We start from the raw sequence: 26,964 nt of genomic DNA on the forward strand, positions 1-26,964 counted from the left end.
GTTCTTTCATGTAAGCTTGAAGAGCACCAAACTCACCTCCTCTATCTGACTGGAAAACCTTGAGTTTGACACCAAATTACCTTTCCACTTGTCTATGAAACTGAAGAAAATCAGATTTAACTTTAGATTTTTGTTTCAAGAAATAAATCCAAGTATACCTACTGTAAGCAACAGTAAAGGTAACATAAAACCTAAACCCATTAGAGTATATAGGAGCAGGACCCCACACATCTGATACTATAAGTTCTAATGGCTGTTCATACACAGTAAGTGAGTCATAAAGGGCAGCTTGTGTGATTTAGCAAGCTGGCATGCTTTGCACAACATCTGTTCTTTATTTATATCAGAAAAAGTTACATTGTAATGTTTTAATGCAGAAAATAAACTTCTTTAGAATGGTGACCAAGCCTTTTATGCCACACATACAGACACCCTAGTATTCACAATATAACAGTTTATTGAAGACAAAGAATTTTATCAGCATTATTAATATGCAATTTATCATCAGCAGTCATGCAAAATTATCAGTGTTATTTATAGCAATATTGAGTTTGTACAATCCTCCATCTTGACTTCCTTTCAACAACACTTTCCAAGATTGCAGATCACGAATTTGACAGAAATTAGGATAAAACTCAAGCAGAACTGATTGTCCTGAGTGAATTTGGAAACATATAGCAAATTTTAGTAATGTTAGGAACATAAAACAGCTTATTTAAGTGAAACTTATTAGAATTAACACAGAAACGTGACTGACTAGTATACTTTATTGGAAGTGAGTTACCATTGCCTACAATTACACTACTGTTCCAGGGTGAGTGTCTTTAATCTGCAGATTATTCAAGTCTTTTGTTATTAGATGAGTTGCTCCAGAATCTGGATTCCAAGCATTATCATCTACTGTCTCAGGTGTAGCTATAGGCTTGAGATGTGATTTGTGGTTGAGTAACAGCAGTGAACTGATTTGGATTTCCAGTAGGGAATGAAAACATGTTGTGGGGATTCGAACAAATTTGATGTGAATATTAACAAGATAATTCTGTGGTCGAAGATCAGAAACTTGTGGAGCTTGAGAGACTACAGAAAATTGAGGAATTTGAGGTGCAGAAAATAGAGGAAATTGAGGTGCAGAACATGTATAATACACTGGATTATAAGAGTGAAGTTGTCACTGCTAGGACTATACGAGCTGACATTGGCTTGAATATTGGAATAGCCTTTAGTGTTAGTGTTTTTGTAGGCCGAGAGGATTCATTTTATAGTTCATATCAAATCTATAATAGCATTTCAACAAGATGTCTCATCCGACCACATAATTGACACTGTGGTCTAGAGGATGAAAATCGTCCTCGACCTCTGCCCCTATTACTGCTGTTACTGTTACTGAAATTTTGACAGTATATCAACAAGTTCACCATTATACTGATATTCAGAATGTGAAGTATTATTGGAGGTCACTTGATCACTTGTAGCTTGAGTAGCAACATGAGCACAAGCTGTGACATGGTTAAAGGATTGTAATTTTCTAGTGTCAGTATCTAGTAATATGGTGCTGATAGATCTTAGATCTGGAGGAGGGGGTAGCAGTTATAACAGTGATAACTGACTCAAACTCAGGTGGCAGACCATTCAATATAGCAGGAGTGTTCATGTTATGATATATCTCACCACAACTGGCTAAATTGTCACACACTATTTAATTTTCATCAGATAATCTCTCATACTCAGATCTCCCTTTCTCTGTGAATGAAGCATTCTCCTATATGACATCAATCTAGAAGTAGTTTTGCCACTGTATAACCTATGCAGAGTATTCTAGATCTCAGCAGCAGTATTAAGACCTATGAGATGTGGTAGGACTTCCTCGCTAATAGTGGAGAGCAACCAGGAAGTAAGCGCTCCATCTTGCTCTTCATAAAGTTCATATTAAGGATTCAGACTAACTACACCATCTCTAGTTACATACTGAGTAGGCCAAGAAATATTAGAGTCTATGTACTTCTGAAGTCTATGAGTTTTAATTGTCAGAAAAAACTTGTTGATGCCATATAAGGTAATTGTGATCGTATAACGTCACATTATTTTCTTAGTAGAAAACAGTCTAGTAGAGGCAACAGAGGCAGAGCTACCAAAGGTATTTAGAGTACTGTCATCCGCAGTGTTAGCCATACAGAGAGCCAAAACAAGCAGAAGGCAAGTCATAGAGTGCACAAAATACAACCAAAAAGAAGAAGCCAACGAATACCAGGCAAAAACAGCTCAACCAGAAGGAAAACAAAAAAAGGCACAAAATGCAATACACCAGTTTAATCGAGAACAAAACTAGAGCAATCTCACTAAAATCGAAGTCCAAATCGAAGAGCAACAACAGTGATAGAGATGTGATGAAGCAGTCAGGAAACGATCCAGATCAAAAAACAGGAAACCAGTGTAATCGAGAACAATACTAGAACAACCTCACCAGATTCAAAATCCAAATCGGAGAGCAACAACAGATGAGACAACCAAAATCGAAGAACCAGAACGAAGAGCAGTCGGAGTGAAAAGGCACAACGAATCACGCGGAGAGGAAGCCACTACGCCAAGAATTAGGGAATTTGCATCAATTTGGAAAAGTTAGGTAAAGCGAAAAAAGAAGGCGAATAAGGAAAATCAGGCAGAACGAAAGGCAAAAAAGGCCGCAGGAATCTTAGGCGAATAAGAGAAGAAGAGAGAAGAAGAGAATACGGTACGAAGACATGATATTTCAGAATGTGAAGTAGAAAGATCAAAGATTTAGAAAAATAAGAAAATACTCATTCTAATTCTAAATAGTGGACAAACACACTATATATAGATAAGTCCAGTAGCTAGCCCAACTGACTAGAAATCTGTTACAACGGATTTAACAAAAATAGTTACAGCAACGGCTATAAAGCAGTTACAACAATGGCTATAAAACTGATATATGATATACTAATAGACATTGTTTCTGGGGTTGGAAGAATCAACCCGGAATGAGTTTCGGGTCGTGATGGATTCGATTATTAGACTGGTGACTCTGCCTACCTATATAACTATAGATTCAATGTTGATCAGGGAGCCGCTTAAGCTCTCTAATTATAATGTAATCTCATAACTAATGCAAGTGTTTTTCCTTTCCCCCCCTCATTTTTCTGTTTCAAATTTAAGTATGAATCTTTAGTTTAACTTGGATGTCCAAGGTTAAATTCTATATATTAGAAATTATTAAATAAATAAATTTAGAGTTATATGACATATTTATTTGGATCTCCAGCTGATCTATCTAATTGACCTACTTAATCTGTCAAAATTAAATCTACTACCATATTGTTTAATTGATCAAGCTACGAATAACAATCATGACTATAAACCAAGGCATAAGAGTCTTTATATATAAATACCCACGTCAAACTAAGGAAGGCCCCTCCTCTTCAGACTTTCTTGTTCATCATTAATCAAATATTATTGATCATTTGTAAATTTACCGAAGACCATTGATTGTGATTCTCCATTCAAATAAAAGGGTGAATCGTCTATAGCCCAAACCTAAATAGTACCCAAGTATCATACTGGAAGAACTTAGTGTCGATGGCTATCTTTTATCGAATTTGGCCAAAACAAGTTACGGTGAGCGGATTGAAGATCGATATGGTGAAATCTCTATTTTTGAATTGCGGTTCGTATATTTTAAGGTCTAATCTTTGTTTACTTATACTCTGTTTTGCCATGAAATCCGCTGCATGATTTGCTTCATTGTATCATTAAAGGAAATTAGAGAATGGTTCTTTATTTTGTCCATAGGAAATCAAAGGGGTGTCTCTTACAACAAAATACAAAAAGAAGATTACAAAGAGAATGACTATTGCCCCCAGGCAGGCATGTATTACAGCAAAGAAGATCGAAGATTGATCTTGATCCCGGTTTAACAACTTCGAAACTAGATCTTCGTCGTCGACATCGACAATATATTGAGTAAGAAAGGGCATGGTGGACTAGGAACTTGGATAGCACCTTCAAGCATCATTGTAACAGTTTTCATGGAAGGCCTTAACATTGGCTCTTCTTGAACACACCAAATCGCCACTTTCAATAACATCTCCAATTCCCAGCATCATTTGTAGCTTCTCTCATTCAACCAGTTTTCCAATCATACCTTCACTGTAACATTGGAAGGCCATTCTGTTAATATTGCTGCTTCCTCCCATTTCGACTTCGACGCATCTTCTGCAACATATGATCTCCAACAACATCACCCCGAAGCTGTAAACATCAACCTTAACTGAAATCGGTGTGTTTCTGAACCATTCGGTGCTACATAGCCTTTGTCCCTCGTATGCCAGTCTGCGTTCGAGTTTTGTTGTTCATCAAGCTTTGCCAACCCGAAATCGGAGATTTTCGCGGTGAATGACTTGTCCAGTAGTATATTTGAGGCTTTATGTCACAATGGATGACTGTTTGCAGCATCTTCATGCAAGTATGTGAGGCCCTTTGCAATCTCTGATGCAATCTGCAGCCTTTGTTTCCAACTAGGCCTTATGACTCCGAAAAGGAAGCTCGACAATGAACCGTTTTCCATGAACTCGTACACCAGAATTCTATGCTGAGCTTCATCACAATATCCAATCAGTCTCACCAAGTTCTTGTGGTGAGTTGGCCGATGAACTTCACTTCGGTTTTGAATTCCCTTTCACCATCTTGAGCAAACTTGTCTAGTTTCTTGACTGCAACACTCTCCATAACCTGATGGCAATTCCCTTTATAAACCGTTCCGAAAGCACCCCTTCCTAGTTCTTCTTTGAATCCATTCGTGGCATATTCGAGATCTTTGTAGGTGAGAAACTGCAGATTAGTCTCTATGTCTCTTCTACTACGAACACCGTTTAAGTCTTGAAGTTTTCTCGGAACAAGAAGAAGAAGATCAGAGCAATTGAAGCTAAAGAAAGAAGTTGAATACTGCAGAGGTGCCCAAGAGAACCACTAGGATCAAAATGATTTGATTTCGGTTTTCATCGCTACGACTCGGCCCGGCAGGATTTTCCCTCAAGGCATCTGACTTGAGTACCTTAAATAGAGCTGTTTCTATCAAGAGCATCCCTGTCAAACCACCCATTTGAGAGTGGCAACTCTTTTTCCAACAAGTTCCACTGCCATCTTTACTTAAAGTTGGATCCTGCAAAATGGCAACCGCGCAAGGCAAGATTGCTTACATTCCAACTCAGTTGCAGGTTTCAATACTCCATAGTCACTCAAAGTAAAATCAGCAAATGACATTGGCTTGAATTCGAACCGATCTTCCCCTATGGTGGATCCATCAGGGTTGCAATCTCCAGGGTAGCTTGCATAATTCTGTTTGCAGCCTCCATATTGATTGTTTTCATCGAAGAAGGAAAATCCAGGGGGACATGTACAATTAGGCCTCCCATTGATAGGTTCACAAATGCTGTTATAACCACAAGGACCGGTTCCGAATGTAGCCTTACCGGATGTAACGGCTGAGTCGACAAAGCGACAAACATATGTTCCTTGGCCTAAACCACAACACAGTCCAGCTTTCACCTCCACCGGGGTTCCTTGGATAAGAATAGAGAGTGAAAACTCCATAAAAGTCAAGAGTCGCCCTGTAGTACAAGTCCGGTTTCGGAACAGCGTTTATAGGTGCAACCTCAACTAGACTTCCATCGGGTTGGGGATTTGGATATCCCTGACTGGTTGAAAACAAACCGAGAACCGTTCCCAAACTGAAAGTAACTTTCGTATGCTTTCCGGTGAACATATCTATTTGATTAAGAACGAAATCCATTACTGAAACGAAGTTGATATTTCCCCTACCGTAACTTGTTTCCGCTAAAGTCGATAAAAGATACCCATCGACACCAAGTTCTTGTCCCGGTAAGATGGTACCAGTTGGATTTTCGAAGCTTTCCCATAAGTTGGTCGAGTTTCTACTTACAATCACAAAGTTCCCGTTGTCGAGCATGGCTGCATACGACACTCTAGAGTCACCGGTAAAGCTTCGAGACCTCCACAACTCTTTGCCTGCAGGGTCCGTAAGCACAAGATGACCGCTCGCAACAAGCTCAACCTTCGATTCTCGATCGGTTTCGGGGTGATCTCGATTAGCAAACCAAACTATGATTCTTTGTAGTATCTTAGCATACCAGATTGCAAGCAGGAACTTATTTTTTTCACCAGAATGGGAAGAAACCCAAAGGCAAAATCACCTGATGGTGATTGCCAAGCCATGGCTTTGTCATTTGCTGATAGAGAATCACCTACACTTACATTTCCTTGAGCCCCAACTGTTGGAAGATTCCAAAGGATGCAAGTAATAAGAACAAATTGAGTATTAAAAGATGCTGAGATCATTGAATCTGTACCACAAGGTGTTCACCAAAATGGAAAAAACAATGAAGTTTGAGATTAGAGAGTGATTAAAATGGCCTGAAGATGAAGTTATAGAGGCTGCTGCTGCTTTATAATGTTGAGAATTTTGATACGGCACTTTGTCTGGATTGTTGCATTATTGTCAAATGTGGGTTACAGATGTTTGATGAGTAGAGGAAATGGTTGAAAATCTGGTCTGTGAGTTGGACCCACTTAATAAATTATAAGTGTTATCTATTTCTAAGAAAATGTCAAAGTCATTATGTCTTCTGTATTTCTTAAAGTAAGTAACTTTGAAAATTAAAAATAACCCGGTTATTGGTCGATCTAGTGAAATTAGATATTAGATATTTAATTCAGAGTTTTAATCTTACATTATAATTGAGATAAATTCGATTGGGAAGATCTCTCTGTAAGATAAATTTGTAATATTTGATTCAGATTAATCAATCAATGGATCAAACACAGATTATACAAAATTACCTTACAATGACATTTTCAACTTTGAATTGGAGCTTCCTTTGAAATCTTCAAATGAGTTATTTGAAACGAATTCTATAATGGTTGACTATTCTTGATTGCAAGAGAAAATGTTGCAAGTAAGTACTTGTCAGGTCCTTCTATTATTGGGACTGGATCAAAACAGTCCTATTGTTAAATGGATTAATTTAAACCAATCCTATGATAGGACTAATTTGATCCGTTTTATAATAGAGGGACCAGACAAGTACTTTATTTTTTCCATAAGATATCCGAATAGGTGTCTCTTATTTTCAAAGCATTTGCCATATCAGAATTCCTAAGCTCAAAAAAACACCAGCAGCCAACAAATTCGGCCTTTTAATTACTCTCTATCTCAAAGCTCTTTATTTTTCATTACACATGAAAATATACAAATAAGATCACAATACATGCCAAGTCTATATAAAATACTTGATTGAACTAGAACCAGAGATTCCATCAATTCGATCCGATCTTAATGACATCAAACTAGGTCATCGTTGCAGACACTAACATGGACATCGAACTGAGACCGGGTAGGAAAGGGCATGGTGGACTAGGAACTTGGACAGCACCTTCAGCATCATGGTTACAATCCTCATGGAAGGCCTTAACATTGGCTCTTCTTGAACACACCAAATCGCCACTTTCAACAACATCTCCAATTTCCCAGCATCATTTGTAGCTTCTTCATCATTTTCGACCAGTTTCCCAATCATCCCTTCACTGTAACATTGAAAGGCCCATTCTGTTAGTATGCTGCTTCCTCCATTTACTTCAACGCATCTTCTGCAACATATGATCTCCAACAAACATCACCCCGAAGCTGTAAACATCAACCTTAACTGAGACCGGTGTGTTTCTGAACCATTCCGGTGCTACATAGCCTTTTGTCCCTCGTATGCCGGTCTGTGTTCGAGTTTGTTGTCCATCAGAAGCTTTGCCAACCCGAAATCAGATATTTCGCAGTGAATGACTCGTCCAGTAGTATGTTTTGAGGCTTTATGTCACAATGGATGATCTGTTTGCTGCATTCTTCATGCAGTATGTGAGGCCCTTTGCAATCCCTGATGCAATCTGCAGCCTTGTTGCCAACTAGGCCTTAGGACTCCGAAAAGGAAGCTCGACAACGAACAGTTTTCCATGAACTCATACACCAGAAGTCTATTCTCAGCTTCATCACAATATCCAATCAGTCTCACCAAGTTCTTGTGGTGAGTTTGGCCGATGACTTTCACTTCGGTTTTGAATTCCCTTTCGCCATCTTGAGCAAACTTTTCTAGCTCTTGATTGCAACATGATCTCCGTAGCTCGATGGCAATTCTCCTTATAAACAGTGCCGAAAGCACCTCTTCCTAGTCTTCTTTGAATCTTTTCGTGGCATGTTCGAGATCTTTGTATGTGAAGACCTCAGAGTTAGTCTCAAAATCTCTTCTGCTAGGAACACCGTTTAAGTCTGAAGTCTTCTTCGGAAACAAAGAGAAGATCAAAGCAATTGCAGCTAAAGAAAAGAAGTTGAAAATGCAGAGGTGCCTAAGAACCCCGAGGGTTAAATGATTTGATTTCGATTTCATTGCTTGATTTGGTGTTTCCGGGTTCTTCCTCGAGCATCGGCTTAAGTACCTTAACTAGAACTGTACTATCAAGACTACCTCTGTTCCTCACCCCATTAAAAAGTGGTAATTGCTTTTTAACAAGTTGCATTGCCATCTATTCTTGAAGTTGGATAAATAGCAACTGCACAAGAACAATCACGAAGGCAAGATTGTTCGCATTCCAACTCAGTTGAAGGAAGAATATTCCATAGTCACTCAATGGAAAATTAGCGAATGAAATCGACTTGAACTCGAACCGATCTTCGTCAATGGTGGATCCATCAGGGCTGCAATCTTCAGGATTGTTGGATAATCTTGTTTGCAGCCTCCATATTGATTCTTCTCATCCAAGAAAGAAAATCCAGGGGGACATGAACAATTAGGCCTCCAATCGATCGGTTCGCAAATGCTGTTTAACCGCAAGGGCCGAATCCAAATCTATTCTGTCGTTTAAGTGCCAAGTCGAGAATGTAGCACATATGTCCGTTGGCCAAGCCTTGAAAACGGACCAGCTTTCACCACGATAAGAATAGAGAGTGAAAACTCCATAAAAGTCAAGTGTTGCCCTGTAGTAGACTCCGGGGTTTGTGTTTGTGCAAGGTCGACTGAAGTACTGTTTGAATTAGCGATATGGATACTCCCGATCGTTGAAGACAAGACGAGAACCGGTACCAAGATTACTGTAACCTTCGTATGGTTTTCTGGTTAACATATCTAGATTAAGCACAAGAGATCCATTATCGAAACGAAGTTGATATTTCCCCTTACCATAAATTTGTTTCAGCCGAAATCGATTGAAGACTGCCATCAACATCCAGTTCTGAGTCGATGGTATGTATTAGTGGATCTTTGAAGCTTTCCCATATGTGGTCGAGTTTTGCTTACGATCACAAAGTTCCCAGTGTTAAGCACAAGAGATCCATTATCGAAACGAAGTTGATATTTCCCCTTACCATAATTTGTTTCAGCCGAAATCGATTGAAGACTGCCATCAACATCCAGTTCTTGAGTCGGTAAGATGGTATTAGTTGGATCTTTGAAGCTTTCCCATGTTGGTCGAGTTTTTGCTTACGATCACAAAGTTCCCAGTGTCGAGCATGGCTGCATGTGACACTTGAGAACCATCGGTAACTCTTCGAGACCTCCACAAATCGTGGGCCTTGGGGTCTCTAAGAACAAGATAACCGCTCTCGATGAGCTCCACCGTTGATCCTCGATCGGTTTCCGGGTTATCTTTATTAGCATACCAGACTATAGTTCTTTCTGGTATCCGAGCATATCCAATTGCAAGAAGAAACTTGTCTTTTTTACCAGGAATCGGATGAAACCCGAAGGCGAATTCACTGTTAATCGATCGCCAAGTGAGGTTTCTATCATCTGCATAAAGAGACTGGCCTACGGTGACATTTCCTTGAGCCTCGACTGGTGCAAGAATCCAAAGGATGGTTGTAAGAACAAGCAGGGAAAGGTAACTATGAGAAAGTGCAGAGATCATTGTATTTTTTTCCTATATGTGTTCGACAAAATCGAAGAAAGCTATGAACCTTGAGATCATTGAACCAACCCCAGTGATATTAAAAGGGCCTGAAGCTACTGGAAATAACTTGCTGGAAAAGTCAAGTGATGAAACTTCAACATGCTTTGAATTGTCTGAATTCTTGGACTACTGTCGCTTTTAATGATGTTTTGATGATTACAACCTACGTTTACATTTTTAACTTTGAATTGTTGCATTCTTTGAACAGTTCAGAAGAAAATAAGCAGCAGAGTTTTCGATGAAAGTTCAGAAGAAATTTATTTGGCTAACAATTCAGAAGAACAGAAATTTTGAGTCGGCACGTCATTACATGTCTATTAGACATATGTTTTAAGAAGAGAATAAGAACTTTGTGACTGTCCAATTTCATGTCCAGCGTCCAATCAGTGGGATAAACGGAGTAGATAATTATGACGATGATTCGTGATGAGGATATCACGAAATTGAATGAAGGAGAATGACAATTCTCAGAGAGGTGTAAGTCATAAGTTTAAAATCATAAAGGATAATGAAAATTCGTAGGTAAGTATGCATGGTTTGATTTTGAATAAAAATGAAATGAAAACGTGTAGTTTTCATGTGTTGTTGAATAAAGATGGATTGATGGCTGAACAAGAGTGTAGGTGTAGGTCAGTCAATCCTAAACAACTAAGAAATGGCCCTCTCTAATGGCACTTTTATCCTGCTTCCTTCTTTTCTCTCTAAGAAATCTATTTTTTTTCTCAAAACTTTTAAGTTTTACAAAATAGTCCCTGCATGATAAAATGATTTTGAAATTGATTATTTCGGATCTTAAGTTTATATCAGTGCATTACATCTTTACAACTTTCTCTTGTAAGTATCTAACCCTAAATGTAAAGCTTATTTTGCAATAGACAGTGGAAAGCAAACGCTATACGAACATGTTATTGATTCTGTTTCTTTATTCTTATGGTTTTTGTCATTCGAATATTTTAAGGAAAATGAAAAATTACGATACCGGTCCACTAAGTTTATATCGTTTGTAGTTGGCTCTTGAAATCCGTTTGTTGAACTGACCTGACAAGTGGAAAGATGAGAATTGAATGTAAATACAAGGAAAGAAAAGCTCATAATTAGTCAACAAATGTGAAAATAATATCTCAGTTTCTATGTTTAGCAAATGTGATTTTTAAGTTATTTTTGGCAATCTGATTCAATGGAGTTCAGACAAAGATGAAGAGAAACAAAACATCATGAGAAATTGTTCCTTGTGCTTTCCCGAGGGACCAAAGAGAATTTGGTTGCCTCCGGAAGATTTCAGTTCGATAATTAAGGATGTCGTCCTTCACAAGGAAGACGAAGACGAAGATGGGCTGTTTTTCGTGTTGCATGTCGGAGGAGGCACTAACAAGGAGGGCATTGCAGAAAGGCATCATGGAACATCATGACACAAGTCTTGGCTTCATTTGCCAATATTTCCTTTATCCCCGGTAAGGAGTTTTTGATCGAAATAGCAGTCGCGTCATGTTTATCGTGATTTCAGATGCAACGGATGTTATGCATGCAGCATGCCGTTACATGTTTTGACAATATGCATCATTGTCATTGATCATTCCTGATGTCCTTGTTCACCTTGTTTAGGCCTCGTATTGGATCAAAATATGTGTCGAATATAATTATTGAACCGGAATGAGGTAAGAAGATTTTTCTTTCTTTGTTGGCAGATAACAGCAGAAAGAGATGCACCAGTCGAGAAATAGAAAAAGATTGTAAACACAATGTAGGTGCCAAGGTTTTCAAATACTGCAAGATGTGCGCCGCCACGAACAACTTCGACCCTCACAATCAAATCGGCGAAGGCGGCTTCGGAAGAGTCTACAAAGGACTTATTGAAAACTCAAACAGAGTATATTATCAAGTCTTATCTCTCCATCTATGTTATTCCGATTTTACATATTTAGAAGTTCGAATTTTTCGTGCTATTGTTCTAATATTTGTGTAACATGTGAGTATCGGATACGAGTAGAGTTCTGATTTACCAGATACAATGTGTTCAGGTGGTTGCTGTGAAGCAGCTTGATAGGAATGGATATCAAGGGAACAAAGAATTCCTTGTTGAAGTTTTGATTTTGATTTTGCTTAAACATCCTAACCTCGTTGAGGTGGTGGGGTACTGCATTGACGAGGATCAAAGGGTTCTGGTCTATGAGTACATGGCTAATGGCTGCTTGGAGGATCATCTTATAGGTATGTTCTGATTTTCGATGTAGAAAATCGAATCCTCATAAGATACTATATGAACTGATTGCGATGTTGTAAACGTGACGATGACATTCAGGTTTACCGCCGGATAAGACGCCTTTGGATTGGAAAACCATGATGAGAATTGCAGTAGGTGCGGCTAAAGGCCTTGAATACTTGCATGAAGTAGCTAATCCTCAAGTCATATACCGAGACTTCAAGACATCAAACATATTACTGGACGAGGATTTCAATCCGAAGCTCTCGGATTTCGGACTTGTGAAAGTCGGTCCGACCGGAGAAGATCCGCATGTATTTTCCAGGGTTATCGGAACCCATGGTTACTGTGCACCCGAGTACATACAAACCGGTCAATTGTCGACGAAATCCGATGTTTACAGCTTCGGAGTTGTGCTTTTGGAGGTGATCACAGGAAGAAGAGCGGTAGACAATTCAAGACCATCACATGAAAGAAATCTTGTCACTTGGGTAAATACCGAACGTTTTTCGTACTCGTATCACGAGTTTCGAGTCAATAACACTGATCATATTCCTTTTTTCACAGGCGAAACCCTTATTGGATCACAGAAGGAAGTTTGTGTTATTGGCTGATCCATTGCTGGATGGGGATTTCCCCATCAAGAGTCTCCACCAGGCACTTACGGTTGCAGCAATGTGTCTGCAGGAAGATCCGTCGCTTCGGCCGTTGATGAGTTATGCCGTCTGCCTCGAGTGCTTGATTATGAGCGACGGTCCGGAAGAAGGGAAGAATTCGGAGCATTCACATCATGAAGATGATACATTGTCATATGGTGGACGTCTTTCTATATGAAAGGATTACATGACAAGATGCAATGAATTCAGTGAATGAGAACTAGATTTGTGGTCACATTGCATGGCCTACAACTACAATGTAAGAAACGGACAGCTAATTAACAACTGCGTCCATCTCAATAAAAATTCATCTATTTTTTTTCTCATTTCTAGTTATCGCCCTATTCAACAAATAATCTTTTGAGTGTATTATTTGAATATTTTTTTCAACAAATTATTTGAATATTTTTTTCAACAATGTTATATCCACTATGCATGCTTGAATTTGTATTCTGGAACTTACATCTTCTTCGTTTCTTGTGAAGAAAATCATCATCCTGCCTTGCTAATCGAATTTACTGCTTTCAAAAGAATCAAAATTTCAACTGGGCCTGGGCTTGAGTCGCTTGTAGATCGTAAGCTTACTGTGATAACCCCTTTGTTTCTTGAATGTTTTAAGCATAGCATCAAAGGGCTAACAAACAATTGGGTTGAATACACTCCTTTTCCTTTCCTGATAGTCTTGGATCTTGATTGACGTTTTCGTTGTTTACCCTCTCCCTCTAGATCGTTTCCTTTATATGCAGAGACTATCTCGGTCATTACCAATGATGGACGTAACATAGTGGTACCTTTAAGGAAATGCTGCTATATATGTTTTTAATCTTTTCAAATAAGCTTAATTCTAAATCGTTTTATTTTCAATGTTGTCCGAACCTGAACCATTACTCTACAGGGAGTTTTAAAAGGCTTTGATCAGGCTACAAATATAATTCTCGATGAATCTCATGAACGCGTATACTCCACCAAGGTTCGTTTCATATTCAACTGCTTTATTTATTTTTATTTGTTTAGGCATCCAGTTCATTGCAGAAGTAAAGGGTTTACTTTTACCATCATCTTTTTTGTCAAGTATTAATCTATTTACTTATAAACAACTCCATTATCTTTATTCGCTCCTTCTCTTTCACTTCATCCCGACTATGTTTCTCAGAATGAAGAGTGAGTCTCGGAAAGGGTGTGTTCAAGACATATATGCTAATTTTTTTAAAGGTTTTCACATAGATTTCAAGGATCATACCCTCATACATTTCTGAATATGTACTGGATGTAAGTCTGGCATGAGTCATTATTATTAGAGAAAATCACCTCAGTGACCAAAAATACCTTATAATATACGATTTTAACCAACTTTTTTTGGATTTGCCGAAATAACCAACAAAATCGCAATGCGAAATAAAATCGCAACGCGATCTCCAAATCGCAAATCCCATAATCGCAAGCGATTATGAAGAATCGCAATGCGATAGTACAAATTCGCATTGCGATTTTCCATAATCGCAACGCGAATATGAAAATCGCAATGCGAATAAATCGCAACGAGAATACGTAAATCGCAACGCGTATCTGTAAATCGCAACGAGAATACGTAAATCGCAATGCAAATCCGTAAATCGCAATGCAAATACGTAAATCGCAATGCGAATACGTAAATCGCAATGCGAATCTGTAAATCGCAACGAGATTCTGACTATCGCAATACTGAATTTCAAATTCGCAATTCGATTTCTGAATTCGCAACAGGTTTTAATTTCGCAACACAAATGTTTTGGGTATATAACTACGCAGCAGCAACAACTCATAACCTAAATCCCTAAATCGCAACTCATTCCATCTCCATCTATCACTCTCTTCGACGACATCCGTTCCTATATCCAACGACATCCTTTCCCATCCGACAACAGGTTTTAGTTTCACAGCTCGTTTGTTTAGTAAATTAATTTACAATAATGAAATCATCTAATGTTGACATGTTTGGATAGATTTGTGTTTTGGAGGGTCATGGGAGAATGTTCATGGTGTTTTACAATATATGCCTTTACCATAATCTTCAACTAAAACTGTCATTAAAAAAGTTAACTTATGAAACTCTAATGTTACGTGTTGCAAATAAATTGAATTTAGAGCCCCTAAGTGGATTTAGGCTATCTTATCAGAGAAATGGTAAAGTTTATTTGTTAACCGACAATGAAGATGTTGAACGATTCATTGCTTACATTAGTGTTTCAAGTGATGATGTTACATTGCATATTGTTGAACCTAGAAGTAGTGAAGTTGGGTCAGTAGCGGGTAATAATCAACTAAGTTTTTCAACCCCAGTTTATGGTGCTCAAAATTTAATTGTTCCACCAATTTCATCACCAAGCAAATATGTTTCACCCATTTCCAATACCAAACACAATCTCAAAACCCACAACCTTTCCCTAATCCAAATCCCAATCAACTTTCAGCACCAAATTTCGGTTTTCGTATTGACCAGTTAGACGATGATGAGCCAACAGAAAAAATTGTGACTACTAGTCAGTATTCGAAATTTGATCTTGGTCAATACCCGGACTTTGATCTTGGTCAATACTCGGATTTTGATGATTTTTCAGAAGAAACAGACCCTGCGTGTAATGATTTTGATATTGGTCAATACTCGAATTTTGATGATGAAACAGCTGTTGCCGAGGAAGATGTTGTTGATGATAATGAGGAGGAAGTTACGACTGTAAATGAACATGTTGAACATCCATTCTTATTCATAACTTGTTTATATATGATAATATTTGTGTTAACTTACATTATTTATTGTCGCATATGGTATTAAGTCTTCCCAATCCAACAGACGTTTCCTCTTCCAGGAAACCCTAGGAATATCATTTGAAGTTTTAATGCATATGTCTGCTGGGGAAAGCCTCGAATATCCAAATCTACAAACAATATAATAACAAACATTAGTAATTGTTAAATAATTAATTATAATTTTGAAAACATTATATAGAAATTCTTACCTTAAAGGCCCAAACAAAGCCTGACAAAGTGTATTTCGACCCATCGTCACGCAAACTTTTGCGGTCATCAAAGGCAGACGACAACTTAGTCCAGGTATCTTTCCATATATACGAACCCCACGAAAACAAATTCCATGCATTTAGGTCCTCTACCAATAATATTAGCTCATGAGGAATAGGTTGTCTGGCCTCTCTGCCTAAAAAGCCGGCATACAAAAGTTTTAGAAGGCATACTCGGACAACATCGATGTCATTCATCATAGTAAAACCATCTTTCTTATTAAACAATTTCTTCAGGTCTTCGATGTGTAAGTTCGGCTTCTCTATTGACTCATCAGGAAAAACTCGAGATAACCATGATGGGCAGGTGATATGACGAGTGTACCGGCCTACATCATCGTGTCCGAATCGTAGACCAGTGATTAAGCAGAACTCCTTCCGCCCAAAACAAGTATACGCCGGTGGAAAATGAAACCATATCTCTTCCTCACCACGTTGTATACTGTCAGGTAGATCGCTAGTCATGGTCTGAAGTCATAAATGGGTCAAATTAGCATCTCCACCCGGATGTTGTACTCTCAGCCATTGCCCGAAGCAGGTTTCCTCAAACAATTTTCTTTGTGCAGGTGAAAGCTTCGAAGCAATTGTAGTGGCTAGGCTAAATTTATTCCTTAATGTCAATGAAGCCGAAAAAAATTTCTACAAAAACAATAAACATACCAAGTTAGATATACCAAAAACTACACTCTGAAGATATACCAAAAACAATAAACATAAAGAGTAGTAGTTTATTCTTGAAACTAAAATTTGCAACACTGTTTTGTCTTTTGGTTGAAATGAAAATCGCAACGAGAGAATGAAAATCGCAACGCGGAAATGACTATCACAACGCGAAATGAAAATCGCAACGCGAAATTAAAATCGCAATGAGAGAATCGCAACGCGAAATGAAAATCGCAATGCGATTTTGGTTTCGTGTTGCGATTCTCTCGTTGCAATTTTCATTTCGCGTTGCGATTCTCTCGTTGCGATAGTCATTTTCGTGTTGCGATTTTCATTTTCATGTTGCATTTTAAGTTTAGAAACTATTCTTCTTCTGCAAATTGAAACTTTAATGGATTGCATTACTTCAACCAAAAGACAAAACAAAGACAAATACTAACTTCACAGGGTTAAAGACTAAACAATTTAGCAGTATTGGCAGCAATCGAATGAATTTAATAAGAAATCTAAGTGAAATGGTTAATCTATTATTGAAATTACCAGTAAACTTATCATCAATTTCAATATGAAAAACCTAAAATAATGCAAAAATTTCAAAATAAAAATAATTAAAAAAACTAACACTCGGAGGTTGATTTTCCATTTCTGAATGATTGTGAGGGATTTCTGACCGTGAATAGTTGTGAGGGATTTCGTCGGAGATGGGGACAGAAATCTTCGGAGATGGGGACGGATTTCGCCGTAGAGAGTGAGAGATGGAGATGAGACTGAGTTGTGATTTTTTTTAGGTTTTAGGTTATGAGTTGCGATTACGGGATATACTGTGGACGGTTCAGTGTTCCGATAATTAATATTCGTGATTGGAATTTGAAAATAAAATACGCGTAGCGATTATAATGGCGCTTTAAAAATTGCGTTGCGATTTACGGATATGCGTTGCGATTTTACGTATTTGCATTTCGATTTACGGATACGCATTGCAATTTACGTATTCTCGTTGCGATTTACAGATACGCGTTACGATTTACGTATTCTCGTTGCGATTTACGGATACGCGTTGCGATTTTACGTATTATCGTTGCGATTTACGGATACGCGTTGCGATTTACGGATACTCGTTGTGATAGTCAGAATCGCGTTGCGATTTATATGTTCGCGTTGCGATTTTCATATTCGCGTTGCGATTATGGAAAATCGCAATGCGAATTTGTACTATCGCATTGCGATTCTTCATAATCGCGTTGCGATTATGGGAACTGATTTGCGATTCTGGAGATCGCGTTACGATTTTTATTTCGCATTGCGATTTAGTTAGTCATTTTGGTAAATCCAAAAAAAGTTGGTTAAAATCGTATATTATAAGGCATTTTTAGTCACTGAGGCGATTTTCTCTTATTATTATTATTATTATTATTAATTCCGAGTTGAAATTTGCAGGAAGGTGTTCAGCAACTTGTGTTGTGTTTGTACATAATAAGAGGCGACAACATGTATGCTACCATTCAGCATTCTTTTCTATTCATTATTTCTGCATCTGCATTTGTTATAGCTCGGCTTCCATATTGTATATTACACAGATTCGGAGACGAATATTAAAGTGTGTCCGACATGCGTATATGCTAATTTTTTTTTGGGGGGGGGGTTCATATATATGGAGGATAATATCCTTGTATATACATGTTGGAATCTGTCATGTAGTGTTGTTGGTGAACTGGATGAAGAGCTTGATTCCGCGCTCGACTTGTCGAACCTGAGAGCACATCCTTTGAAGCCCGTTATCCATTGATCGGATTAATGAAGTTGTATTGGTTTTTAAGGACAGCATGTCGGATTAAACACCCAAGAAAAACATGTCAAATAACTGAAATATGATGAATGAAAACCAATGTGTATTCTGTTTTCGTGACGGCATGATTGTTCGAGTCGAACTGAACTGGCCGGTTGAATCGGGAACTGATAATTTGATCAGTTGAACGGTGGAGTAAAATCGGAGATATATTCTGTTTTCTTGACGGCATGGTTGTTAGAGTAGAACTGAAATTGAATCGGTAACTGGTAATTTGACCAGTTGAATGGTGGAATAAAATGGGGAATTGTACAAACTGTAAAAAAACAGGTAGAACCTATGGTTTCTTTGACATAATGACAACATTATCCCTAGTGTTTGAACAAATGGTGACTTTGGTCTTTGTTTATATTTTTTTAGCATTTTAATTTTAAATATTTCAATTTTGATCAAAGTATCTCTTATTCGAAGAAAAGTATTAGTTGACTAATGTTCAACGTATATTGTTAACGTGATATTTTTATATGTGTTTAATTATTAATGTAATACATATTACGTTATTATTATGAGTGATATATCACATTACGTTAGTAATTAATCACATAAAAAATATACGTTGAGACAACTTTTCTGAAAAAAAATAGACGTTAAAATGACCTTTTATACAAACGTTAGGGGTAATGTTGTCATTATACTTTTTTTAATTTAATTAATTTAAAATACTCTAGAGCATTCTTGATGGCCTTAATCTAGCTTGGAGATTTGGATATGACAAAGTCCAACCAAAGGACAGTACCGAAGCTTTCAACCTAGTCACTTCTTCGAATTTCGCCATCCCCCTGACGTTCTTCGTTGATTGGAGAATTATCCAGTCGAAACTAGTTTCCGGATTTCAAGTTGATTAAACGTGAAGCAAACTCAGCTGCTGACAGTCTAGCTAAGGTTGATGCTAACCTGAATGGAACCATATGTGTCTTTCATGATGCTTCTCTCTCTGTCCAAAGAGATTTTTATGGGCCACCCCATTTGAGATCTAACTCTATTCAATGTAATTTGGCTTTGCCTCCTTACCATAATAATAAAAGAAAAATTTATAAGTTAGTCGAGCGTGGATAAGCACAACGAGTATTACTAAATTAATTTATAAAATATTAAATTATAGAATATTAAATTATAGAATATTAAATATAATTATAAATTAGTTAAAATTTTAAATGTAATTTAATTAAAATATAATATTTATAAAACATTAGTTTTTAGGATAAATTATATCATTGATCACCTAATTATTTACCCCTTTTACTTTAACCACCAATTTTTCAATTTTATCAATTGAATCACCTAACTATTTAAATCTTGTCAATTAAGGCACATGGCTTTAAATATTAACGGAGGAGATGTGCAGTTAAAAAAATTTGTATAATTATACATTTAGTCCTCATTACTTATATTTCTATTAATTGATCCTAACTTTTAATTAACTCAATAAATTTAATCTTCAATCAGATGGTGACATGTGTCACTATATGATTAAATTTTTTTCTTAATATTTTATTTAATTTAATAAAATTTTCATCCAATCGAATGGTGCCACATGTCACCAATTGAATGGATAGAAAATAAATTAAATTTTTCATCCAATCAAATGGTATCCGTTTCACCAATTGAATGAATATAAAATAAATTGAATCAGTAATCACTGCTGGTAGGGTTTGAACCCAAGACATGAGGAGAGGAAGTAAATGCCCCAACCATTAGGCTACAACATTCAAATCACGGTAAAATATATATAGTTAATGACAATAAAAAATGGGGAAATGATCTAATAAGAACTCCAACATGTAATAATTGAATAATACAATAGTATGATATATAAATATTATAAATGATTAATATGTAAATGTACTTTATTTATATTTTAAATCATTTTAATGAAAAATAAAAATAAAATAACTTTAATATATTATAATTGAAATATAACGAAGAGCTTTGTTGACTTAGAATTTTCTTGATAGTTGAGGCTTATCATAGTAAGCATTTTAACTTATGCATTTACTTGTTTATATCCCAGTTAGAGTAAGAATTTTATATTTTATTATTTATTCATTATATATTTGAAGAAAATTTTAGTGGAAACTTGATTTTATTGAATTATTCTATTTTATTATAGAGTTGTTAAATAAGATTAGAATCCGATTGACGTTATAATATTTTAAAATATAAGATATGATACATTTCAGTTCAATAATTTTAGAATAATTAAGATAATTTATTAATTTAAAATATTTAAAATGATACATTTCAATTATAACATATTAAATTCACTTATATTTTAATTTTTTTCATTAAATGTGATTTAAAATATAAATAAAACATATTCATTTATTAATCAATTATAATATTTGTTTATTATATTTTATATTTTCATACTATTCAATTATTTCATGTTTGAGTCTTTATAAGGTCATTTATTACCCTTAACTATATTATAAATTATATAAATTATGTTATGCAAACTAAACAAATTTAATGGTATAGTTTAGTGGTTAGGGCACTTAATTTTTTCGACTTGTGTCTTAGGTTCAAACCCCACCAGCAGCGGTTGTTATGTTTTAATTTATTGTCCATTCATTCAATTGGTGACACGTTGCACCATTTGATTGGATGAAAATTTTATTAAATAAAAAAATTTAAAAATCTAATCACATAGTAACACATGTCACCATCGGATTGAGGATTAAATTTATTGAATTAAATAAAAGTTAAGATCAAATTAATAGAATGTGTAAGTAATGAGGACTAAATATGTAATTATACAAATTTTATTAATTGTCACGTCATCTCTTCTGTTAATATTTAATGGCAGATGGCTTGATTGATAAGATTTAAATAGTTAGGTTATGTGATTGACAAAATTAGGAAAATCGGTGATTAAAGTAAAAGGGGTAAATAGTTTGGTGGTCAATAATATAGTTTACCCTAAAAACTAATGTTTTATAAATATTGTAATTTAAATTAAATTACATTTAGTTTTTTAACTAATTTATAATTATATTTTTAGTACTTTATAATTTAACGTTTTATAAATGATGCTCATCATTAACGATGCTCATCATTAACAGTGCTCATCCGTGCTCGTCGAGGGTGACAACATCATCCTAATAAAAAAATTGATAGAATGACTAATTCGATTGTCAATCTGGATTTTACAATATTAATTGATTTTATTAATATTAAATTAATAGAAGATATGAAAAATAAGAACTAAATGAATAACTATATAATTTTTTTAACTGATGCATTTGTGATTTTGTTAATTGTTAACAATAGATGCTTTTATTGAAAATATTTTAATAGTTTAGTGAATTAAATGAGAAAAAACAGTTTTGATCAAATATGAGTAGATTACCCTAAATAAATATATATTGTATTGGTTCTATTCATTCACGTCTGCCGACATTGACAAAGGCTTGGAACATTGATCCTATCTTATTCCAAACATGTTCCCTTCAGACCTGAATTAAACAAAGCATAAATCCTGCCTGATCCACTGTACGGTAATGTTTATGACCACTATTATTATAAATCTCTACACTATGACAAGCTGCCCGCCGGGGTTCTTTTCGACCGAATGCTGGCCATCATGGATCACAAATTACAGTGAAAATATGACCTCCTCAACCATCTCTTTCGTCGATGTTATTCGATGAATCAAAATTCTTTCAACCCCGGATGTTTGCTCACGCTTTTGCCTGCAAAAGAGACATCTCTGTCAAAAGCATGAACTGATGTGTTGTGCTCGTCAAGTTACACCAATCACTCACCTGGGAATACAAGAAGGTTCCGAGGATAGCAATGGCAGCTCCGAGAGCATTGATAGGCTGGATGGGTGTGTGGAAGATGATGATGGAGGAGACTATGACGGATATACGTTTCAAGGTGTTGCCGATGCTGAACGTCAAGGGCGAGATCTCATCGAGGGACATGTATGAGACTTGGTTGTATAGATGGTAGAAGATACTATGGGCCGCCACCCTCCTACCAAATACGAATATAATTGACAAAAGCCGGTCGGGGAGAAAACAGAACAATGAATTACGACATAGTATTGTTGTGTTATTACCATTTGAACTGTGGTCCGATTAGATATACGGCCTCTTTTCATCCGGCCGCCCACATATGCGGTCCTTCCACGGCAATAGCGAAGGGTGTGAGAAGTATCAGTGACAACATCGACAAACATGCATAGTAATTCATCCCGCTGACGGATGTCCCCTTCATGCCCTTCTTTGAAAATATGTTACGGAAGACCGAAATCATAGCTCCCATAAAACCTGAAAATACACCGTGAATTAGGTGAAAATATATCGTGATTTTTAAGTGGAATCGAATTTTGTAAAATAAGATGGTAGCTCAACAACAGCTATGAGGGGATTGCAGTTAAGTCTTTACCGGTCATGTTGAAGTTGAGTTCGGTTAAGGCGGCGAGAGCACAACCACCGATGATTGGAAGAAGGGACAGGTAGACTGCCGGAGGGAAGGTATCGCCGAGCAAGAACTCGAAACGATGACAGTAAAAGCAGGTTCGCCGCTTTAATGATGTGAGTGAATGAAACTGCAACCTTGGACATACACAGTTGCAATGCTGCTACATGTCCAATTGTATGTGCCACAGCAACCTAGTAAAAATGAAACATAAGCAGACCAATCATTTTCTTTTCACTTTCTGACCAACCAAACAAAAGAAAGGACGTAAATATCACCGGAAACAGAGCCTTCCAGAACTCGAGATCGATTTTCGGGGCTCCCACGAAACCAACATCATCAAAGAACCGCAGGCAAGGGACAGAGTTGAAGTTAACCAAGGGAAAGGGTAAACATTCAAACCTTCTTGTTGTAGATATTGAAAACCACATTCAATGCCCACCAAGTTGCAAAAAAATCACGATTTTCACACGTTGAGCCGTTTCCGATTTCGCTTCCGACGACGACGACGACTTGTTGGCTTCATACGCTTTGCATAGGATCACCGGCCTTTCCTCCCTAAGAAAACAACTCTCGATGGATGAGATATGCAATGGCCTTGACACTGAAATGAGTGTTGTGTTGTTGGTGTTGTTGTTTTGAAGGTTCAAACATGGTGAAAACGAAGATCTAATGGAAGATCTCTTGTGAACAACTGAATTTGAAACACCCATTGTTAAAGCTGATTGCTTGATGCTGAAACTCATCATTTTTTCTCTCTCGAAATTTCCGAATTCAAAGTGGTCGAGCAACTGAAAAAATGATCAGATGAACAAAATCTAATGAAAACTCAGAGTTTTCAAGATGAAGAAATGACAAACATGGATAAAATCTATGAAACAAGTTTAAAATACCAAGAAATCCCGAGTTTCTCTCTCTTCCTTTTACTAAGAAATGAAGTTATAAATATCAAGCTGATACCTATTTATAAGGAAAAGAATGAGGATTTTATCGGATAGAGCAAAATCGTAACTGATAATTTGAGAAAATAAAAATGAAGATAAAAGAGACACAAAATTTACGTGGAAAACCCCTAAAAATTTAGGGTAAAAACCACGGGCAACGGTAGAAGAATTTCACTATGAGAAAATAGGAATTACAACCTCTCTCGATCTACCAATGAGAAAACAATGATAATTCTCTCTAGATAAAAAGGAGAAAACAACTCTCAAGAAGCTCTCTAAAATCTCTCTAGTATTGGAAGAAAGCTAGAATGTTTTGGGATGGTTTTGAAGCTAAATGGGATAGGGTATTTATAGCTAAATCTTAAGGACTTAATCTTTGTAAATACCCTAAAGTTTAGTGACTATAGTTTGTAATTTATCCATACAAAAAATAAAAAATTATGCACCTACTTTCGGTGCCTTAATTGCACCGAAAGGTGCTTTAACATTCTACAATCTCCCACTTGAAGATTTGATTGGAACAATCATATCTTCACACCATTCTTTCTACCTTGTACCATCATGTTCCTTACGTTTCTGACAGGCCACAAGAGGATCGACACCAAGTAAATTTATTGGCATTGATCGCTTTCGTCATGAAATCTGCTATGTTGTCTTTGGTATGGATCTTCTGCATATCTATCGTCCCTTCTTCCACCTTTTCACGAATGAAATGGTACTGAACTCGTATATGCTTTGTCCTTGAATGAAATGCTGGATTCCTTGCTAGATGCAAGGCACTTTGACTGTCACAAAACAGAGAGACATACTCTTGATTGTGCCCAAGTTCCTCCAGTAGCATCTTCAACCAAATTGCTTCTTTACTGGCTTGTGTAGCTGCTACATATTCTGCCTCTGTTGTGGATGTAGCCACAACTGACTGCAATTTTGAAACCCAGCTTACAGCTTCACCAGCAACTTTGAACACATATCCTGTAGTAGATTTGCTTTTATCCAAATCCCCTGCATAGTCAGAATCTACATACCCATTGATTAGTAAGTTTGATCCTCCGTAACATAATGCAACATTTGAGGTCCCTTTGATGTATCTCAGGATCCTCTTTACTGTATTCCAATGCTCTTTGCCTGGATTCGCCATGTACCGACTAACCACTCCCACTGCTTGTGCAATGTCTGGTCTTGTGCATATCATAACGAACATTAAACTTCCCACTGCTGATGCATACGGTACTCGAGACATCTCCATCCTCTCTTATTCACTGCTAGGACTCATACTGGAGGATAATTTGAAGTTAATAGGAAGAGGGGTAGAAATTGGCTTACAATCTTGCATACTAAATCGTGACAAGATTTTCTTCAAGTAATTCTTTTGCGAAAGCCAAATCTTCCTATTACTTCTGTCTCGGTGAATTTGCATCCCTAGAATCTTGTTTGCTGATCCCAAGTCCTTGATTTCAAATTCCCTAGCCAGTTGTGCCTTCAATTCTTCAATATGATCTTTGTTGGGTCCTGCAACCAACATGTCATCCACATACAACATCAATATAACAAAATCGTTATCACCAGACCTCTTGAAATAAACACAAGGGTCTGCATTAAGTCTGTTGTATCCAAGACACATAATGAATGAATCAAATCTCTTATACCAACACCTCGGCACCTGCTTTAGACCGTACAGAGATTTGTTCAACCTGTAAACCAAGTTCTTCTTTTCGTCTTCTTCAAAACCTTTAGGCTGGAGCATATAAATCTCTTCTTCAAGATTTCCATGAAGAAAAGCTGTTTTAACATCTAGCTGTTCCAAATGTAAATTCAATGTAGCACACATTGCCAAGACTACTCGAACTGTTGTTAGTCGAACCACAGGAGAAAAAATTTCATTGAAATCAATACCTTCTTTCTGAGCATATCCTTTGACCACCAGTCTTGCACGATACCTCTCCACTTGATCGTCACCATTTCGCTTGATTTTGAAAACCCATTTGTTACCAATTGGCTTCCTTCCTTGTGGTAGTGGAACAAGGTCCCATGTTTATTTTTATGAAGGGCTTCGATTTTCTTGCATCGCCATCATCCACAGTGAAGCATCTGAGCTGTTTATTGCCTCCTGGTATGTTGATGGCTCACCGTCCTCTGTTAAAAGGCAGTATGCAATATTACCTTCTATAACATAATCTGAGTGCCGATTGGGACGTCTTCTCACACGATCTGATTGACGAGTTGTTGGAGCTTCAGAACTCTCTGGTTCTTATTCATCATGTACTGGTTCTGCTTCAGAAAATCCTTCTTCAAACTCTTTTTCCACATGTATCTGAGTAGTCTCTGACTTTTCAGCGCTATCATCGTCTTCTTTTCTTTGTAGTTTATCTTTTACAAAGATAACATCCCTACTATTGATCACTTTGCGGGCAGTGGGATCCCACAAGCGATACCCCTTTACTCTCACATACCCCAAGAATTTGCATTTCCTGGATTGGATCCAGCTTTGAATTTCTTGGGGTTGTACATCACGTACACATACTTCCAAATACTTGGAGGTTTGAATAATCAACTGGTTTACCAGTACACATCTCCATTGGTGGTCTTCAGCTCTTGCAGTTGATGGAGCTCGATTCACCAATAACAGGCGGTATTGACTGCTTCTGCCCAGAATGATTTTTCTAGGCCTGCGTCCCTCAATATTGCTCTTGTCTTTTAACAAGGTTCTGTTCATCGCTCTGCCACTCCATTTTGTTGAGGAGTGTTCGCCACTGTGAACTGTCTTTTGATGCCTTCTTCCTGCAAAAGTCATCAAATCTTCGCTTGTATATTCTCCTCCATTATCTGTTCTGAAACACTGATCTTATTTCCAGAATCAAGTTCCACCCGTGCTTTGAAGTTTTTGAAAGTGAAAACACGTCTGACTTCTTCTTAATAGGGTGCACCCAACATCTCCTGGAGTAGTCATCATAAATGAGACAAAGTATTTTGCTCCACCTAGGGATGTTACTGGTGCTTGCCATACGCAGAGTGAACCAATTCTAGAACACTTTTGCCTCTAGAATTTGATGTGTTGAATTTCAACCGTGCTGCTGACTTGTTATGCAATGCTCACACAAAGTAAGTGATACATTTGTTAAGCCTGGAAGTAGCTTTTGCTCCACAAGGACTTTCA

General features: G+C 37.0%; 2 protein-coding genes and 4 pseudogenes across 2 annotated transcripts; 2 read left to right on the forward strand and 4 right to left on the reverse strand.

The window, feature by feature from the left end:
• Positions 1-796: 796 nt before the first annotated feature.
• Positions 797-6,369, reverse strand: LOC120163393 (annotated as a pseudogene).
• An 870-nt stretch (positions 6,370-7,239) lies between these two features.
• Positions 7,240-8,598, reverse strand: LOC120163394 (annotated as a pseudogene).
• A 795-nt stretch (positions 8,599-9,393) lies between these two features.
• On the reverse strand, positions 9,394-10,050 carry LOC120163424 (G-type lectin S-receptor-like serine/threonine-protein kinase LECRK4). The gene has a single exon (XM_039173361.1). The coding sequence runs from the start codon at positions 9,976-9,978 to the stop codon at positions 9,508-9,510; it is 471 nt and encodes a 156-aa protein (XP_039029292.1). The 5' UTR covers positions 9,979-10,050; the 3' UTR covers positions 9,394-9,507.
• A 1,299-nt stretch (positions 10,051-11,349) lies between these two features.
• Positions 11,350-13,113, forward strand: LOC120163451 (annotated as a pseudogene).
• Positions 13,114-13,306: 193 nt separating this feature from the next.
• On the forward strand, positions 13,307-18,489 carry LOC120163395 (sm-like protein LSM8; the record flags this gene model as incomplete). The annotated part of the gene is made up of 5 exons (XM_039173342.1): positions 13,307-13,451; positions 13,623-13,663; positions 13,772-13,846; positions 18,033-18,085; positions 18,294-18,489. Coding segments are annotated over 5 exons (402 nt in total), but the record flags the coding sequence as incomplete, so codon positions are not given.
• Positions 18,490-21,792: 3,303 nt separating this feature from the next.
• On the reverse strand, positions 21,793-23,612 carry LOC120163431 (annotated as a pseudogene).
• Positions 23,613-26,964: the final 3,352 nt, after the last annotated feature.

The sequence above is a fragment of the Hibiscus syriacus genome, unplaced genomic scaffold (assembly GCF_006381635.1).
Source record: "Hibiscus syriacus cultivar Baekdansim isolate YM2019G1 unplaced genomic scaffold, ASM638163v2 tig00111445_pilon, whole genome shotgun sequence".
In the NCBI taxonomy this organism is placed as follows: domain Eukaryota; kingdom Viridiplantae; phylum Streptophyta; class Magnoliopsida; order Malvales; family Malvaceae; genus Hibiscus; species Hibiscus syriacus.

What these genes read in the sequence shown, in the direction of transcription:
- LOC120163424 (XM_039173361.1), bottom strand. Translation starts at nt 9,978, where the DNA reads ATGATCTCTGCACTTTCTCATAGTTACCTTTCCCTGCTTGTTCTTACA.